The sequence below is a fragment of the Myxocyprinus asiaticus genome, chromosome 48, assembly GCF_019703515.2.
Source record: "Myxocyprinus asiaticus isolate MX2 ecotype Aquarium Trade chromosome 48, UBuf_Myxa_2, whole genome shotgun sequence".
Classification (NCBI taxonomy): Eukaryota; Metazoa; Chordata; class Actinopteri; order Cypriniformes; family Catostomidae; genus Myxocyprinus; species Myxocyprinus asiaticus.
The window spans coordinates 2,603,657-2,623,722 of NC_059391.1; the positions used below are offsets into that span (position 1 = coordinate 2,603,657).

The window sequence follows — 20,066 nt, forward strand, 5'->3', positions numbered from 1 at the left end:
CTGTAGTCATGAGTTCGAATCCAGGGCATGCGGAGTGAATCCAGCCAGGTCTCCCAAACAACCAAATTGGCCCGGTAGATTCACATGGGGTAACTTACTCATGGTCGCAATTAGTGGTTCTCGCTCTCAGTGGGGCGTGTGGTAAGTTGTGCGTGGATCGCGGAGAGTAGCATGAGCCTCCACATGCTGTGAGTCTCCGCGGTGTCATGCACAGCGAGTCACATGATAAGATGCGTGGATTGACGGTCTCAGAAGTGGAGGCAACTGAGACTTGTCCTCCGCCACCCAGATTGAGGTGAATAACCGCGCCACCATGAGGACCTCCTAAGTAGTGGGAATTGGGCATTCCAAATTGGGAGAAAAGGGGATAAAAAAAAGACATCTGCTGAATATCTTATTGACATCTGAGATGTCAAATCAAATCAAATCAAATCACTTTATTGTCACACAGCCATATACACAAGTGCAATGGTGTGTGAAATTCTTGGGTGCAGTTCCGATCAACATAGCAGTCGTGACAGTGATGAGACATATACCAATTTACAATAACATCAAATTAACACAACGCAATTTAAACATCTGTTATACATAATTAAACTCGACTTAAAACATCAAATTAACACAACACAATTTAAACATCTGTTATACATAATTACACTCAACTTAAAACATCAAATTAACACAACACAATTTAAACATCTGTTATACACAATTACACTCAACAATATACAAATAATAACATACACTGTACAGTATACAATATGCTGTTTTTGTTTTTTGTTTTTTTTTGTTTTGTTTTTTACTATATAGATACTATATAGATACACATTATTCAATAAAAATTAAAATATATATGAAAAAAGTATATATATAGAATGTACAGTATTGTACTGTATTGACATTCAGGCTGTCGGTTGATAGTCAGTTGTTAAGAGAGACAAAATATAATGACAGTAATATAATTTATGACAGTCCGGTGTGAGATAAAAGAGTAATAAAGTGCAGGGCTGATGTATTTTGATCGTGGGAGATCAAGAGTTCAGAAGTCTGATTGCTTGGGGGAAGAAGCTATCATGGAGTCGGCTGGTGCGGGTCCTGATGCTGCGATACCGCCTACCTGATGGTAGCAGTGAGAACAGCCCATGGCTCGGGTGGCTGGAGTCTCTGATGATCCTCCGAGCTTTTTTCACACACCGCCTTGTATATATTTCCTGGAGGGAGGGAAGCTCACCTCCGATGATGTGTTTGGCAGTTCGCACCACCCTTTGCAGTGCTTTGCGGTTGTGGGCAGTGCTATTGCCGTACCAGGCGGAGATACAGCCAGTCAGGATGCTCTCCACAGTGCAGGTGTAGAACCGTGTGAGGATGTGGCGGTTCATTCCAAACTTCCTCAGCCGTCTCAGGAAGAAAAGGCGCTGATGAGCCTTCTTCACAACGACTTCAGTGTGGACGGACCATGTGAGTTCCTCAGTGATGTGGACACCCAGGAACTTGAAGCTGCTGACTCTCTCCACTGGTGCTCCATTGATGGTGATTGGACTGTGTTCTCTGTCTTTTCTCCTGAAGTCCACCACAAGCTCCTTTGTCTTACTGACGTTGAGGGAGAGGTTGTGCTCCTGACACCAGTGTGTCAGAGTGTGCACCTCCTCTCTGTAGGCTGTTTCATCATTGTCAGTGATCAGACCTACCACCGTCGTGTCATCAGCAAACTTAATGATGGCATTGGAGTTATGTGTTGCCACACAGTCATGTGTGTACAGGGAATACAGTAGTGGGCTGAGAACACAGCCCTGCGGGGCTCCAGTGTTGAGGGTCAGTGATGAGGAGATGTTGCTGCCTATTCTAACCACCTGGCGTCTGCTTGACAGGAAGTCCAGGATCCAGCTGCACAACGAGCTGTTTAAGCCCAGAGCCCGGAGTTTCTCATCTAGCTTGGAGGGCACTATGGTGTTGAATGCTGAGCTGTAGTCTACAAACAGCATTCTCACATAAGTGTTCTTTTTTTCCAGGTGGGAGAGAGCAGTGTGTATTGTAGATGCAATGGCATCATCAGTGGAGCGGTTGTTCCGGTATGCAAACTGCAGCGGGTCAAGATTGAGTGGTAATACAGAGCAGATGTAATCTCTGATTAGTCTCTCAAAACATTTGCTGATGATGGGGGTCAGAGCAACAGGACGCCAGTCATTTAAACAAGTTATTTTCGATTGTTTTGGAACAGGCACAATGGTGGATGTTTTAAAGCATGTGGGGACTACAGACAAAGAGAGGGAAAGGTTGAAAATGTCCGTAAAGACACCAGCCAGCTGGTTCGCGCACGCTCTGATGACGCGGCCCGGAATGCCATCTGGACCCGCGGCTTTGCGGATATTCACCCGTCGGAAGGATCGGGTTACATCCGCTACAGAGACAGAGAGTGAACTAACCTCTGTAGCTTCGGCCGTGAGGGCTCTCTCCGCGAGGGCGGTGTTATTTCCCTCGAAACGAGCATAAAAAGTATTTAGCTCATCCGGTAGAGAGGCAGCGGTGTTCATGGCGGAGTTTTTATTCCCTTTAAAGTCCGTGATGATGTTAATTCCCTGCCACATGCTTCTAGAGTTGGTGGTGTTAAACTGTCCTTCAATCTTACTCCTGTACTGGCGTTTTGCTGTTTTGATAGTTTTTCGGAGGGCATAACTGGCTTGTTTATGCTCCTCCGCGTTCCCGGAATTAAAAGTGGAGGTCCGCACATTAAGTGCCGCGCGAACATCGCTGTTGATCCACGGCTTCTGATTCGGATAGATTCGCACAGTTCTGGTCGGAATCACTTCCTCTACACACGTTCTGATGAAACACATTACGCTATCAGCGTAAAGCTCGATGTCGTCATCAGAGGCGGACCGGAACATCTCCCAGTCCGTGCGATCAAAACAGTCCTGTAGCGTAGAGTCTGATTGGTCCGACCAGCACTGGATCGTTCTGAGGGTGGGTGCTTCCTGTTTCAGTTTCTGCCTGTAAGCGGGCAGAAGCAGAATGGAAGAGTGGTCCGATTTGCCAAATGGTGGGCGGGGGAGGGATTTGTAGCCATCCCGGAACGGAGAGTAGCAATGGTCCAAAACCCGGTCCCCTCGTGTGTTGAAACTAATGTGCTGGTGATATTTTGGTGCGACTGATTTTAAACTGGCTTTATTAAAGTCCCCGGTCACAATGAACGCGGCCTCAGGGTGCGCGGTTTCCTGCTCACTTATACTCCCATACAGTTCCTTGAGTGCCCGGTCTGTGTCGGCTTGTCGGGGAATGTACACAGCAGTGATAATGACCGCTGTGAATTCCCTCGGTAGCCAGAATGGTCGACACAGAAGCATAAGAAATCCCAGATCAGGAGAACAGAAAGACTTGATGGAATGTACGTTCCTCTGATCACACCAGGATTTGTTGATCATAAAACATACACCACCTCCTCTAGTTTTACCTGAGAGGTCTTTCGCTCTGTCCGCTCGGAGCATGGAGAACCCCGCGGGTTCAATGGCTGAGTCTGGAATCTCCGCAGACATCCAAGTTTCCGTAAGGCAGATAACGCAGCAGTCCCTCGTCTCTCGTTGGAAAGAGATCCGCGCTTTCAGCTCGCAGAGCTTGTTATCCAGAGACTGAACATTTGCCAGTAGAATAGTGGGTAGCGGGGGTCGATTTGCGCGGCGTCTTACTCTGATGAGAACGCCGGCTCTGTTTCCCCTTTTCCTCCTGCGTTTCCGCGGCCGTGCTGCCCAGACAAAGGGCTCCGCTTGCGTGTTTGTAAACAGCGGGTCGGCATTGAGGAATGTGAAGTCCGGTTTACGGTGTGAGATCGCTGAGCCAATGTCCAAAAGTGTTTGTCTGTCGTAGACAATAAGGCAGACAACATCCAAGACAAAAAACATAAGAATTGTAAACAAAACAAACAAACCATTGCTATGTTGTGTCGGAGCTCGCAACGCAGCAGCCATACTCGGCGCCATCTTGAGTCCAGAGTCCAGCAGATGTCTTATTGACATAGAGTACTGTGCAAAAGTTTTAGGCACTTGTGAAAAACTTTCAAAGTGAGGATTTCTTAATGAAATAATGACATAAATGCAAAGTCCAGTAAACAGAAAAAGAGTTAAATCAATATTTGGTGTGAACACTTTTACCTTCAAAACAGCACCAATTCCCTAGGTACACCTGGACACAGTTGGTTGTTGGCAGAGAAGATGTTCCAAGCTTCTTGGAGAATTTGCCACAGTTCTTTTATTTATTTAGGCTGTCTCAATTACTTCTGTCTCTTCGTGTAATCCCAGACTGACCTGATGTTCAGTGGGGGGCTCTGTGAGGGCCATGACATCTGTTGCAGGGCTCCCTGTTCTTCTATTCTATTCTATTCTATTTGCAAAAGTAATGTTTGGGAGTATAAAATGTATATTTCCTATTGACACACTAAAGTAGCAGATATAAATAACCATCTTAAGACAAATATTTTTGTGACACATCATATGTGCCTAAGACTTTTGCACAGTACTTTACATGTTATAGATCATTTACAGATGAGCAAATGATGTAAAAAATATGGATTCCAGATGTAAAAACACTCATCAAATAGACGTCTTCATGCGCACATGATGGAAAACACAACCCGGGTCTCTATATTTGTTTATTTTTTTATTACTGTAATTTGGTGTCATTATGCACACCAGAGTGAACGAAACTCTTTGCATTGCATGCCGCAATTCAGCAATTGTACATGTCCAGGAGAAGGTGACTATATTGGATGCTCACAAACAATCTTTTTTGAGGATACAGTTGGCTGCACACTCACTTACACACATATATAAAAGGCATCTCACCTCTTCTGGGTCCCACAAACTTCTCTTGTCATTCATGGTGCACGCTTGTGTTTGTTATTGTGCAACTGATGATATCATCAGTTGATCCGAGTACAGGTTGCTTTCTCAGTTCAGTTCTCTTTATTTCATTTCCCGAAGGCACTTTGGTTGCATCATTTTAAACAAATAACAATAACTTTAAAAACAATACATTACAAACACAACAAATACATATACACACAAAAATGTAATTAAGAAATTAAGTACTTAATTTTAAAGTCCTCCCAGAATTTGATTTGAATTTAAAAACTTTACAGCTGAGGGGATAAAAGAATGTCTGAACCGATTCATTCTAATAATGGGTATTCTAAAACTGATGCCAGGTGGGAGGGTTTGAAACTCATGGTGCATTGGGTGGGTATCGTCCGACACTATGCACTGGGCTTTACACAACACCTGCCTTTGGTATAACTGAGCCAGGCTTGTCTGCTTCTTCCCATTTATTTTACTGCACTGATTTACAATCCTTTCAAGGGAGTTCTAGTCTTTAACATGTATGGCAGGAAACCAACACAGCAGAGAAAAGGATAAACTTTGATAAACTTATAAATTATTTATAAAACATGCACATCAGTGATTTGTCCATATTAAGACCTGAGTTTCCTCAAGGAATGCAATCTTTGCTGTCCCCTCTTGCAGAGAGCTTCTGTGTTTGGATAAAAAGACAACTTATTGTCTAAAATGATACCCAGTTACTTATACTGTTCAGCACTCTCAACCACCTTTCCCCAAATAGTGGTTTGCTGTAGCCGAGACACATGCCTCCTGTGACTAAAATCATTATTCATCTCTTTGGTTTTAAGAACATTTAGTTTTAAGAATGCATCCTCACACCATCTGGCAAAGTCATCAACCACAGGGCCATAAAGTGTGTTCTCCTCACTCGGTAAACTGATTATTATAAAGTCTTCTGCAAATTTAAGGATGTGCCTATTTTTGTATAGGCTGCACAATCATTTGTATACAAAATAAATAATAGAGGAGAGAGGACACAACCTTGTGGTGACCCTGCGGTCATTTACTTGGACTGTCTGTGTTCTTTGTACAAGGAAATCTAAAATCCAACCTACAATACTAAGATCCAAACTAAAATCATAAATAAGTTTCCTAACTAAAAGGTGGAGCTGGATGGTATTGAAAGCAGATGATAAATCAATGAAAGCAATTTTGCAAACGTTTTTGGGTGGTACAAATGCTGAACCACTGTGTGGAGGAGGGTTGCTTTTGCATCCTCAACACCTCGCTTTGCTCTATTTGCAAATTGAAGAGGGTCTAAGAGAGCCTGGGTCCTTTTCATTATCTCTGCCTTTACCAACTTCTCAAAGCAGCCTAAAATCATCTAAGGTCTTTGTATGGCATTTCTTAGGCACCGGGATCACTGTGGAATGCTTCCGCAGTTCAGGGACCATCTGCTGATAGAGTGACAAAACAAAGATCTCATAAAAGACTGGTCCTAGTTGCTCAGCACATTCTTTGAGTGGCCAAGCGGCCTCCTATATTGTCAGGCCCAGGGGCCTTTCTAATTTTACAATGTTTAAAAGTCTTTATAATTTCCCCCACATCAAAGTAAACACAAGCATAATCCGTATTAAGCCTACAGTCATTTTTCAAAACCTCAATTTCCTTTTTAAAATCATAAATTCCAAATCTTAAATAAAACTAACTAAAACCACATGCCAGTTGTTTGTCTGAACTGTATCCCTCTAAACCAATTTTTCTCTATTTCTGACTATTTACCAAACATGTTATTAAATGCATCCCCTCCCATGCAGAGCCTAAGTTCCCCATTCTTAATTTTGATTCAGGATTTTCCTTATAAACCTCTTTAGCCCTCTTAATCTGACATTTAATTTCTCTTCTCAACCTACTGTATGATTCTCAACCATATTTACCTCTTTAAAGGCTCTGTTTCTCTCTGATAGGAGGGTCTTAATTGATTTTGTAACTGTAAGGGGGAAGTCACTCACTGGCCCAAGGATGGTATCCAATGGTGTGGCTGAAGGTCTCTTGCGTGTTCTGTCTTATCGTGCGCGACATTAAATAATACTTAGATTATTTGATTTGAGTTCCATGTTTTTTATTAATCTTATCATTAATTCTTTTCTTTATTTCATCTGACTCCAATTATGAAAAACCTCGTTGATGTATCTATGCTCTGAATTTTAGTAATTCTCTATTATTTGGGTTCTGTGCTGGTCAGACACAGGCCCTTTAACTACAAATTCATCAGTTTCAGATATTAGTAAGTTTTAGACTAAGTCCTTATAGGTTCTCGGCTTTATCCGTTTAGTCTTATTTGGCTAAGTTCTATTATAGATTCTCGGTTTACCGTTTAACCCCAGTCAATTAAGTCCTGTTTTACATGTTCTCTGTCCTACATTTAGTATTCCCATTTAATTCTACTTGGCTAAGTTCTATAATAGATTCTCGGTTTACCGTTTAACCCCAGTCAATTAAGTCCTGTTTTACAGGTTCTCAGTCCTACATTTAGTATTCCCATTTAATTCTACTTGACTAAGTTCTATTATAGATTCTCGGTTTACCGTTTAGCCTTTTACATACTTAACTAATGGGTTACTTCTGAAGTAGCTTAATTAAGCCAACTCTGACCATAGATTTGTAGTTAACAAGAAATATACTAGAAAACAGTCCTTCAGAATGAATCATAATAACAATTTATTTACCAGGTAATAGTAATACATTCAAACAATCCAATTAAAATAATAAATCAAACTCAAAGCTATCAGTGAACCAAGCATAATAATATAATTAAAGTTGTATTCCATTCAAACATTTACTAAACATAAGAAATACAAATTGCAGTTACCTGGTAGTGAAAAAACTACATGCAAATGACGAAGCATGGTAGATCTGATTTACAGATTCCTTCAAACATTTATCAATAATAAGAAATACCTGGTAGAGAAAAAACTACATGCAAACGACGAAGCATGGGAGATCTGATTTACAGATTCACAGAGGTTCTCTGCCATCCTTCCTTAAATACCAAACGATTCCATTGTTATTTCAGATGTGTGTGTTTGATGTTATTCAGGATTTGGTTTCCAATTTATGGAGTTGTATGTCGACCTTTGATTGAGTAGGTTGTTTGATGTTTACAAAGAATACACCTAATCTGCATACAGCATCTGGTCTCTGTGTGAGACTTGGGAGGGGCATGCCCCGGATAGAATACTGTATTTTATTTGCTTAAAGGGAATGAGACCGTTTTACCAGTCGCACTGAGACCTCTTGAATGATACCAAACATGTATGATCAAAAAACCTTTTACATTACAGAACAGGATAAGTCATAACTTAGTTTTTAGTGTCCTTAAAGTGACCTGAGGTGAGAGAGAGAGAGAGAGAGAGAGAGAGCAGATGTGAGTGTGATTTGCGTTTTATGGTCCCCAATCAGTAGGGTGTGTTTTCTCAGGTGGAGATGCTCCTCTGTGTGAGAGTTTTATGACGTTGGTTCTCGCAGAGTTCTTTGACTTTCCCGGAAGTGATGCAGATAATTATTGTGACAATCTTACATAACCCATGGTTTACTATTTGGAAATTTCCTAAAGAATTTAACAGGGATTATCATATCCTCACAAAAAGTGACATAGCTGCTTATAACATTTGTTACTTCATCAGTGTCTGAACAGGAGTCGATAAAATCACTCCAGTCAGTGCATTCTAGGCACCCTTGCCGCATTTACATCGTTCACTCGGGGATGAATATAAACAGCAGTTAAGTATAACTGAGGAAACTCCTGAGGCAAGTGCTGAGGCCTTAGCGATACAGATAACAGTTCAGTGTCTTTCGTGTACACATTCTCCTTAACAGTGACAGATCTAGACCTGTTCTCCTTGATGTAAATACATTCCCCACCTCCCTGCATTTTCCCGGTTATGCTCGCATCACGGTCCACAGGAATGGGTGCTCCAAAATCATCAAGTCATAAACTCAAATCCATATCGCTGTTGGAAATCCAAGTTTCTGTAAGCGCCATAAAAACATTTCTGAAATCATGCTGATATTGCACTGTGGCTTGAAGCTCGTCTGTTTATTTGTTTTTTGAAGGGATTGTACTTTTGACAAATAATTGTAGGCAAGGGAATTCGAGAGAGGCAGAGATTTTTTTGTTTCTGATGCACACCTCCATTACGTCCCCTTTTCCGGGTTCTGTGGGATGAGTTTTGTCTAAAATGTTTATGTGAGGCTGAACATCCAGTATAGGAAGTTCAGTATAGCAACATTCCACAGGATATTTCACACTCTCTTTAAACTTATGCTGAAAACAGAAAGCGAGACAAACAAACGTAAAAACGAACCGACACTTAGGTAGCTGCGAGTCGCCGCATGCACAGCGCCATCTTTCTCACTCATGCGAACCGTGCCACAGTTCCATTTCAATCAAACTCAGACCAACTCCTACAGGTAGTCTCGGTTTTCGGTGCCACGGTCCGCTCCGTGGTCCACTAAACAACTTTCACATTACCTACTTTTTATGCGAAACATGCTCTTTTCGGACTAAACTTGCTAGTATGAAAGCCCTCACCTGTCTCCCTCTGTGGTCTTTGTGCACAAAAGCAGTGCTTTTGCTCTGTTTTTGTATTTTTATTGGCTATTATAAGACTGTGCGATCTTCTGTAGAGGAAAATTCCTGAACATTCAAAACTAATCATAATAAATATTTCCATCAATTTGATGTTATATTCCTGTTATTACAGTTTGACAGCATCTCTTTACATCTTTGTTCCAGATCTCTCTGGTCCTGACTGCTGTGTTTGCTGTGGTGGTGTTCCGACTCATCGCCATGGAGAAGTTCGCCTCATTCCAGTGGGAGTTTGTGAAGAAGAACTGGCAGTTTGCCACCTCAGGAACTGGAGTCTGCATCAACTTTATGATCATAATGTCTCTTAATGTGGTTAGTGTCTTTTCTCCAGTCCCAAAAGCCTCTTCACACCATAAATATAAATATTACTCTGTATCAATGCCAATGAATTTTCATGACACCATTTTTGAATAATATTAATATTAATATAATTATTAACCAATAAAATGTGTTGCCTTTAAGTATCTCTGAATTAAATCAATATTGCTTATTTTTTTAAGTCATTATTCAAGTACAAAGTCAAAAACAAAGAAATATATGCAACAGAAAAAATATACGTAAATATAAGTAAACAGCACATTTTTTTTCTTCAAACAAAGACAGAAAATGTATCTAATTTAAATAAACACTTTTCTCAGGAGGTAAATTTTCACCCTTTGATGTATGTAAATAGGATATTCAAAATGCATTGTTTCTATTTAAAATATTTTTTGCTGTGAAATTTAAGGCAAAAATATCCACTAGATTCTTTGGATGTATACTATAAGAAATGCTTATGAAAACAGTATACTCAAAAATATCCAAGCTAAATGTACAACAAAAAATTCATTTGTGCTTATAAGTTAATTACGGAGTGCCTGTTTTTCACGGCAATTTAACACATTTTTTGTGGCGTAGTCAGTAAAACAAAATAATTCAGTTAATTTTCACAACCTTCTCTGTAGTGGTACTTAGTGCATTATATTTTTCCCAACAGGTCTATGAGAAAGTGTCCTACCTACTTACAAACCTGGGTAAGTATCGATTCAGTCAATGTGACTATTGATTAAGGGTGAGAAACTCTAGCCTTCAAGCGGTGAGAAACTTTTCAAAATCCTGAATGGCGGTATGACTCAGCGTTATAGATCATAGAAGAGCCATCCTAACATTGAAGGTTTTCTTTCTTGTGGTTTAGAACACCCACGGACAGAGTCGGAGTGGGAAAACAGCTTTGCCCTCAAGATGTTCCTTTTCCAGTTTGTAAATCTCAACAGCTCTACCTTCTACATAGCGTTTTTCTTAGGAAGGTGAGCACTCAGAGCAACTTTCAAATCTCTGAATGAGTGGGCTCCCTTTCAGAAGGGTTCAAAAGTTAGAGGGGCGAATGTACAAAACAGTTGCCCCACTTTTGCGCATGATATTCCTTTGCAGAAACCTGCTCTTTTTCACTAACTACCCGCAACGTAATTTAAGAAGGTGCAATCAGAACTGAAATAGCACTGAGTCTTGAGTATTTCAAAGTTATTGCTTTCTGTTCAAACACACCTTTCTATATAATTTAGGCTCATTATACTGTATATTGCTCTTTCTTCAAAAACTCAGTGTTAGTTGCCCACCCCATTTACATCGTGCTATAGAGCTTTACAGTCAAGTTCTGAAAGTAAATATAAATTTTCTCCATAGGCATATTGATTTTTACCAATAACTTATAAACCTTTATAGACAGACCTACCGTGAGCTCCAAGGTTGTTAATCAATGGTAAATGCTTCTGTCAAGGACATCAGTATGTATTATTTCAACTTCAATGTTAAAAAAAACTTGTTTAATAGTAGGATTCCTGGTGAACAACCACACTACCTATGATCCTGAAGAAAAACATCCACCAATCAGAGAACAGCAGCAAACAAAGCACGCCAAAAGAGCTCTGCAGTGATTGTCCACTCCCATGACACACTGTGAATGACGCAATCGAGTTGATCTCACTATGCTCTCAAACTATTTATATATTTGTGTATCTGAATATTTTGCTATAAAAATAAAATGTTTATAATGAACAACTTTATATCGATAGTTTCATATTTTTCCATTATTTTTAATATGATTACATCACTTGCAATGGTACAGTGCATCCGGAAAGTATTCACAGCGCTTCATTTTTTCCACATTTTGTTATGTTACAGCCTTTTTCCAAAATGGATTAAATTCATTATTTTACTCAAAATTCTACAAACAATACCCCATAATGACAACATGAAAGAAGTTTGTTTGAAATCTTTGCAAATTTATTAAAAATAAAAAACGGAAGAAAAAAAGAAAAAAAAAATCCCATGTACATAAGTATTCACAGCCTTTGCTCAATACTTTGTTGAAGCACCTTTGGCACCAATTACAGCCTCAAGTCTTTTTGAGTATGATGCTACAAGCTTGGCACACATATTTTTGGGCAGTTTCTCCCATTCTTCTTTGCAGGACCTCTCAAGCTCCATTAGGTTGGATGGGGAGCGTCGGTGCACAGCCATTTTCAGATCTCTCCAGAGATGTTCAATCGGGGTCATATCTGGGCTCTGGCTGGGCCACTCAAGGACATTCACAGAGTTGTCCCGGAGCCACTCCTTTGTTATCTTGGCTGTGTGCTTAGGGTTGTTGTCCTGTTGGAAGATGAACCTTCGCCCCAGTCTGAGGTCCAGAGCGCTCTGGAATAGGTTTTCATCAAGGATGTCTCTGTACATTGCTGCATTCATCTTTCCCTCGATCCTGACTAGTCTCCCAGTTCCTGCCACTGAAAAACATCCCTACAGCATGATGCCGCCACCACCATGCTTCACTGTAGGGATGGTATTGGCCAGGTGATGAGCGGTGCCTGGTTTCCTCCAGACATGACGCTTGCCATTTAGGCCAAAGAGTTCAATCTTTGTTTCTCATGGTCTGAGAGTCCTTCAGGTGCCTTTTGGCAAACTCCAGGCGGGCTGTCATGTGCCTTTTACTGAGGAGTGGCTTCCGTCTGGCCACTCTACCATACAGGCCTGATTGGTGGAGTGCTGCAGAGATGGTTGTTCTTCTGGAAGGTTCTCCTCTCTCCACAGAGAAATGCTGGAGCTCTGTCACAGTGACCATCGGGTTCTTGGTCACCTCCCTGACTAAGGCCCTTCTCCCCTGATCGCTCAGTTTGGCCAGGCAGCCAGCTCTAGGAAGAGTCCTGGTGGTTCCAAACTTCTCCCATTTACGGATGATGGAGGCCACTGTGCTCATTGGGACCTTCAATGCTGCAGACATTTTTCTGTACCCTTCCCCAGATCTGTACCTCGATACAATCCTGTCTCGGAGGTCTACAGACAATTCCTTGGACTTCATGGCTTGGTTTGTGCTCTGACATGCACTGTTAACTGTGGGACCTTATATAGACAGGTGTGTGCCTTTCCAAATCATGTCCAATCAACTGAATTTACCACAGGTGGACTCCAATCAAGTTATAGAAACAGCTCAAGGATGATCAGTGGAAACAGGATGCACCTGAGCTCAATTTTGAGTGTCATGGCAAAGGCTGTGAATACTTATGTACATGTGATTTTTTTTTTTTTTTTTTTTTTTTTTTTTTTTTTTATAAATTTGCAAAGATTTCAAACAAACTTCTTTCACGTTGTCATTATGGGGTATTGTTTGTAGAATTTTGAGGAAAATAATGAATTTAATCCATTTTGGAATAAGGCTGTAACATAACAAAATGTGGAAAAAGTGAAGCGCTGTGAATACTTTCCGGATGCACTGTACATGGGATTGTAGTTCATTTCCTCATGATAGACATTAATAGTTTACCCAAAAAATGAAAATTCTATCATCATTTACTTACCCTCATGCCATCCAAGGTGTGTATGACTTTATTTCTTCAGCAGAGCACGAATGAATATTTCAGCTGTTGGTCCATAAAATGCAAAAAAATGGGTGCCAACTTTTTGAACCTCCAAAAAGTACATATAGCAATCATAAAAATAATCCATATGATCCATAATCCAGTGATCTAATTAATGTCTTCTGAAGCAAAATGCTAGGTGTTTGTAAGTAATAGATAAATATTTAAACCTTTTTTAAATAAAAATGTTCGCTTCCGGCCAGCTCGTTGAGGAGGGTGGAGTTCAAACTGCCTCTCGCGTGACATAAGTGCGAAAGTCTGCTCTGCATAGATATTCATACGTAGATCCCTTATTAGCAGCTGTTTCTATGGACTGTGGTACTTTTTTTGACACAAAAGGAGTTTTGCAGCAGTCTGAGCAAGGAGCTTGGTCTAAGGCATCTCCCCCACTCACATACTTGCATTCAAGCCAATTCAAACAGCTTTCCCTGTTGACCATTCCAATATGGCGCCGCAAATGACATTTTCAAACCAGCCGAATGAGGCATCTATGTATGATTCTCTATGCTCCTTTGTGCCTCTATTTTTTTTTTTTTTTTCACATGTCAGTTACTTCGTGAACTTGCCAAACCTCATGAATTTTTTGTAAAAAAAAAAAGTTTTAAATATTGATCTATTTCTTACACACACATAGTGTTTCGCTTCAGAAGACATTAATTAATCCACTGGAGTCGTACAGTATGGATTACATTTATGATGGCTATAGGTGTTTTTTGGAGCTTCAAAAATTTGGCACTCATTCACTTGCATTTTATGGACCTACAGAGCTGAGATATTCTTCTGAAACTCTTCATTTGTGTTCTGAAGAAGAAAGAAATTCATACACATCTGGGATGGCATGAGGGTGAGTAAATGATGAGAGAATTTTTATTTTTGGGTGAACTAATCCTTTAAGTAAACAGTCTTATACCTTTGTCTTTTTATCCAGTTATCAAATACTTACCAAATACTAAGAAATTCTCAATTTCATGTTAATTTTTCAATTCAACTTTTCACCCAAATGATTTTAGATTGAATATAATTAGTATTGAAAAAAGCGTAACATTAACAAAATGAAGCATTTGCACAAACAGACTTTTGAACCCCACTGTACATTTGCTGTTTGTTTTTCAACTACATAATTTCCGTATTCAATAGTCTGTTAGCTAGCTTTTGCTGCCTACATTTGCCCTGACTATTCCACTTGAGATCTGTTATTTTTCCTTATTTGACTAACACATACAGGAGCTTGATTTGTCCACCATTGGCGGTAACGCACATACAAGCACAAACACCCTCCCCCATGATAGTGTGTCTAATTGAATTTCCAAGCTAATATCGTATGTATTATTGTGTTGTGTGTGTATTGTGTTTGTGTGTGTTCGCAGGTTTGCTGGCAGGCCAGGCGACTATAATAAGCTGTTTAACCGATGGAGAATGGAGGAGGTGGGTTAGATGAGATGTAATGACTCCTCTCACACTTTTCCTTTCAATAAAGTGGTCATTATTCAGTGCAGACTCCCTACTAATTGCATCAACAAAAATTGCAGTTGCTCATAACACTTGTGCTGTGCTGTTTTCACAACTAGTCTGTATGGGCGTCTCAGGGAATGAAAGAGCAACTGTCATGATAATTACCAGCAGAGATGCTTATGCTGATTTTTCTTTCTCAGTGTCATCCCAGTGGTTGTCTAATCGACTTGTGCCTACAAATGGGAGTGATCATGGTGTTGAAACAGATCTGGAATAACTTCATGGAGCTGGGCTACCCGTGAGTATTAGATCCTTGCAGAACATGTAGCTCTGTCCCTAGTCTATAAACAGTCCTGTGAAACTGAATTCCCTTATAAATTCATATATATTTTATACACCTAAAATAATAATTAGAAAATAATTATAATAATTATTATAATAATAATTAGTAATTAGAATAAGTCCATGGACGTTATGCATCAACTACCTGTGTACATTATATTACATTATATGTATCATGAATTGCATGTTTTCTTTAAATCGTATACCAGATTAACAGAGACATATGTTACTGAATGTTAGAGCACAGGGGGATTTGTTACTCAGTTATTAAGGTTCATGCGAACAGAAGCAGAGGGTGTTAGCTGCACTGGCACACAGGAAGAGAGAGTTTGTTCTCAGTTCCTGTTCACTGCACTCACGGCTGAGTGATTTTGCCAACCCTGCAGTATAGGGAAAAGAGAATGCATCATCAGAAAGAGCCACGGCTACAGAGTGTACTTTAAAGAAAGCATGATGAGGGACATTAGTTTAGATTATCATCAATGTCCTCTGTCAGTCATTAGCATAACATGAAAGCTTACTGAAACATTATTTATTGATTACAATTATGCTTTGTTTGCAAGGCACTACTGTATATCACTCAAACATTCTGGATAGGGTTTGCTGTAAATCTCTAACTCTATTTAGTAAAGGTGCATTCAGTGATTTATTTATTTTTTTCAACATTAAAAAGTTGTACTCCTTAAGAAATTAATGGTAATCTTGAGCACTCGCATAAAATGAAGACTCCAGTCATATCAGTAACCTTATAAAAGCAGGTTTTATTCTACATGGTGAGCTACATAGGGTCCCCTCATGTTAGGATCACATGACCAGCAGAATACTACTGAATCTTAATCTTAGTAACCACCCTGTTGTTAAACACTTTCACTGTTGGATTCAATTGATCATGACTGACTGTGAATAGTGAATTTCTACAATAGCTTTGGTAACTGAAAGATTTTGCATTTGAATGATGCTTCATCCACTCCCCTTGGCATCAGTGCAAGTCCAAGACAACATCCATAAAATGCACTTTTAAACTTCTGCAATTAATTTAGACTCTATACAGACTGTGTTTGTCAGGTTTAGTAGAGGAAATGGCAGGACTCAAATGCAGAGTAGCGGAATTGGCTTTTATTACTTCCAAAATACAACAAAAAACAAACAAAAACTACTCTGAAGGGGAAAAAAACACAATCCAGGGCAACACAACGATGACGGGCTGGAGCAAGGAACCAATAAGAATCCACACCAAACAGGGAACATGACTGACAGAGACCTAACAGGGGACATAAGCAACATCCCACAAGGAACTGGCAAAAGACAGAGCATAAAGGGAGAATAAATAAGGGAGAAAACGAGGAGGGTAACTAGGGAGGCAGGTGGAACTATTAACAAGATAACAGGGCAAACGAGGGGGCAGGGTATCACTCAAGACAGAGGAGTGCATGGCAATGAGAACCCAAAACAAATCCACGCACTCACTCACACAAATGACAGACACAAACAATAGACATGAGTGCATGCTGCTAGAATGACATGAGAGCAACATGCACTCATGCTAACACTTACAAAAACAATAGACATGAGTGCATGCTGCCAGAGTGACACAAGAACAACATGCACTCATGCTAGGCAACAACAACGCAAGAGAACACATGACAAAACCAAAAGGCAAGCCATAAATTCTCCACACAAAACACAGACCAGACAAAACATGAAATCACATCACATGAGACAGAACTCAAGTGCCTGGACTCAGCCATCAAGTAAATAAAACCAAACCAACTGTAGTGGCTGAATCCAGACACAAGACAGAGACTAACAAGACAAGAGTGTCAGGGCTCTGCCACAAAAGTCAGGAAGACAAATCTAAGGGCAGAACCCTGACAGAATTTTGTAGAAGGCTAAGGCCTAAGGCTATAATTGCATGCACCATGGGTTGATTTTTATTAAAACTAAGAGATTTCAACATTTTTTCTATTTGTTATATAAAGGTCTCATTAAAATCAAATTGGAACATTTTTACCAGACCTTTAATAATTATTTTTGATACTTTTCAAACACCTTTTATGTATATATTTGACTGTTTTAGCCTTGTCCCAGACCCAAAATTACAAGTCAAGTCATTTTTATTGTATAGTGCTTTTCACAACACACATCATTTCAAAGCAGCTTTACAGAAAATCATGCTTTAACAGAAAATGAAACCGTAATATCTATAAAGTCTTCGAGTCATCATTGTGTATTTTTATTAATATACGATTGTAAATAGTGTATAAAAATGAATAATTGAGTAAATATGTAAATAATAATTGTATTTAGAACCCCAGTGAGCAAGCCGAAGGTGACTGACTCACTGGGAATACAAAACTGGTATTAGCACAGGTGTAAATCCTTAACCACTCAGCTTTCCTGGACCTCACTTTCCACAGATCGGTGCTCAATCACTCCCCCTCCTCCACATACCCCCACCGCCCGACTCAGGTCAGGCAACCATCTGGCCTGCTACAAACTCCCCTCCATTCCGAGAGAGAAAATTGGCCACAGCCATCTGTGCCCCCAGCCTGTGGACCACATCGAATTTAAAGGGCTGAAGTGCCAGATACCAATGAGTGATCCGTGCATTAGCATCCTTTATGCGGTGGAGCCATTGGAGTGGGGCGTGATCTGAACAGAGGGTGAAGGCCCTCCCAAGCAAGTAGTACCAGAGGGTGTGGACCACCCATTTGATGGCCAGGCACTCTTTCTCTATCGTGCTGTACTTCGTCTCACGCATCGAGAGTTTCCGACTAATGTACAGTACAGGGTGCTCCTCCCCCTCCTCCTGTCTGACACATCCGTCTCTAACAAAAAAGGGGCAGAGAAGTCAGAGGAATACTAGAGTGGTCCGCTACAGAGTGCAGCTTTCACTTATGTAACCCCCTGTTGGCACAGCTTCGTCCACTGGACCGGGTCTGGTGTTCCCTTTTTAGTGAGATCAGTCAGCGGGCTGGTGACATCTGAATAGTTAGGTACAAACCTACAATAATAGCCAGCCAGCCCCAGGAACTGTCTCACCTCCTTTTTGGTCTTGGGTCTTGGACAAGCTGCAATAGCTGCTGTCTTGTCAATGACTCAAGTGGAAATCCAGATACCATACTTCCACCCATCCAATTTCACACTTCCTCGGATACGCTGTGAGTCCCGCCCGTCTCAGTGATCTTAGGACGGCCCTCAGTTGCTGTATATGCCTCTGCCAGTCATTGCTATAAATTATAATATCATCTAGGTAGGCAGTGACATATGTAGCATGCGGGCAGAGAATTTTGTCCATGAGTCGCTGAAATGTAGCCGGGGCCCCAAACAAACTGAACAGAAGGGTAACGAATTGTTGTAACCCAAATGGAGTGGATAAAGCCTTTTTTCTCGGGACATGGGTGTCAAGAGGATCTGCCAATATCCCTTCGTTAAATCTAGTGTCAAATAAAAATGACCCACGCCTAACCAATCGAGCAATTCTTCAATGCGAGGCACGGGGTACATGTCGAATTTAGACACCTCGTTAACTTTTCTATAGTCCACACAAAACCAGACCAACCTGTCGGCCTCAGGTACCAAAATCACTGGGCTGGCCCAATCACTGTGGAACTCCTCGATTACCCAATATCGAGCATGGCCATGAGTTCTTCCCAGACAACTTTTTTCTTGTGTTCTGGTAACCGATAGGGGTGGGAAAGTACCACCACTCCTGGAGTCATCTCAATGTGGTGTTCTATGAGCTTCGTACGACCAGGTAGATGTGAAAACACATTGGAAAACTCCTTTTGCAACCTGGAAACCTCATTGATTTGGGATGGCAAGAGGTGGTCTTCACAGGGCACCGAGGTGGTTTAATGAGCGGTTTTTGATTCCACCTCCAGTCCTAACTCCACCCTCTCAGGGATGACCATTGCCAAAGGCATGGGTACCACCTTTCTCCACAGTTTTTAAGAGATTCAGATGGTAAATTTGCCATGCTCTGCCTCTATCCATTCATCTTTCCTCATAGTTGACATCCCCAACTCGCTGTGTGACCTCAAAGGGCCATTGACACTTGGCTAATAATTTAGAGCTCGATGTGTGTAATAACACGAGGACCTTATCTACATGTGAGAATTCTCATGGCTGAGTGCCTCTGTCATACAGCCGGGACTGCCGTTACTGGGCCCCACTGAGTTAGTTGCCCCAATGTGTGGAGTTTTGCTCTCAGGTCCAGCATATATTGAATTTCATTCTTACTCTCTGGAGGTCCTTCCTCCCAATTTTCCCTCAGAACATCTAGGATACCCCGAGGCTTGCGGTATAAAGTAATTCAAAAGGGGAATACCCCGTGGAGGCTTGTGGGACCTCTCATACTGCAAATAACAGGGGTTCTAGCCACCTATCCCAATTTCACATGTCTTCATGTACAAATTTTTGAACCAAGAGTCTGACCAGGCCATCCATCTGTCTGATGGGGATCTCTCTCTCATCTGCCGCCGTCTCCTCCCCTTTTATCTTCGACTCACAGCTCAGTGGGAATACAAAACAAGTGTTAGCACAGGTGTAAATCCTTAACCACTCAGCATTCCCGGACCTCACTTTCCACAGATTGGCACTCGATCACACCCCCACCTCCACAGACACCTAGCAGTGGAGTCCGACACCAAGAAGGAACGGACTTGGATCCGGCCGGCTTTGGTAACCTCGAGATATGAATCCCGAGGTTGAGACATGGAAACAAAAAGAATAATATTAGCGTAGATGCCATTAAATTAATTGCAGAGTTATAGATTTTGAGAAGTGTTTCCGGATCTGGCAGACCTAACTAAAGCAGCCTAATTATGAGTTGATGGATAAATTAGGTGTACGCCTGGCTGAATAGATGAGTCTTTAGTCTATACTTAAACTGAGAGAGTGTGTCTG

At 40.9% G+C, this 20,066-nt stretch overlaps 1 protein-coding gene across 2 annotated transcripts in view; it reads left to right on the plus strand.

Moving 5' to 3' along the window:
• LOC127437228 (anoctamin-3-like) overlaps positions 1–20,066 on the plus strand; it is a 181,882-nt gene that overhangs the window by 134,859 nt on the left and 26,957 nt on the right. For both annotated transcript variants that reach the window (XM_051692036.1, XM_051692037.1), the window contains 5 exons: positions 9,625–9,789; positions 10,454–10,490; positions 10,652–10,763; positions 14,732–14,789; positions 15,017–15,114. In XM_051692036.1, the coding sequence (XP_051547996.1) occupies positions 9,625–9,789; positions 10,454–10,490; positions 10,652–10,763; positions 14,732–14,789; positions 15,017–15,114 (470 nt within the window). The remainder of the gene's footprint in view (positions 1–9,624; positions 9,790–10,453; positions 10,491–10,651; positions 10,764–14,731; positions 14,790–15,016; positions 15,115–20,066) is intronic.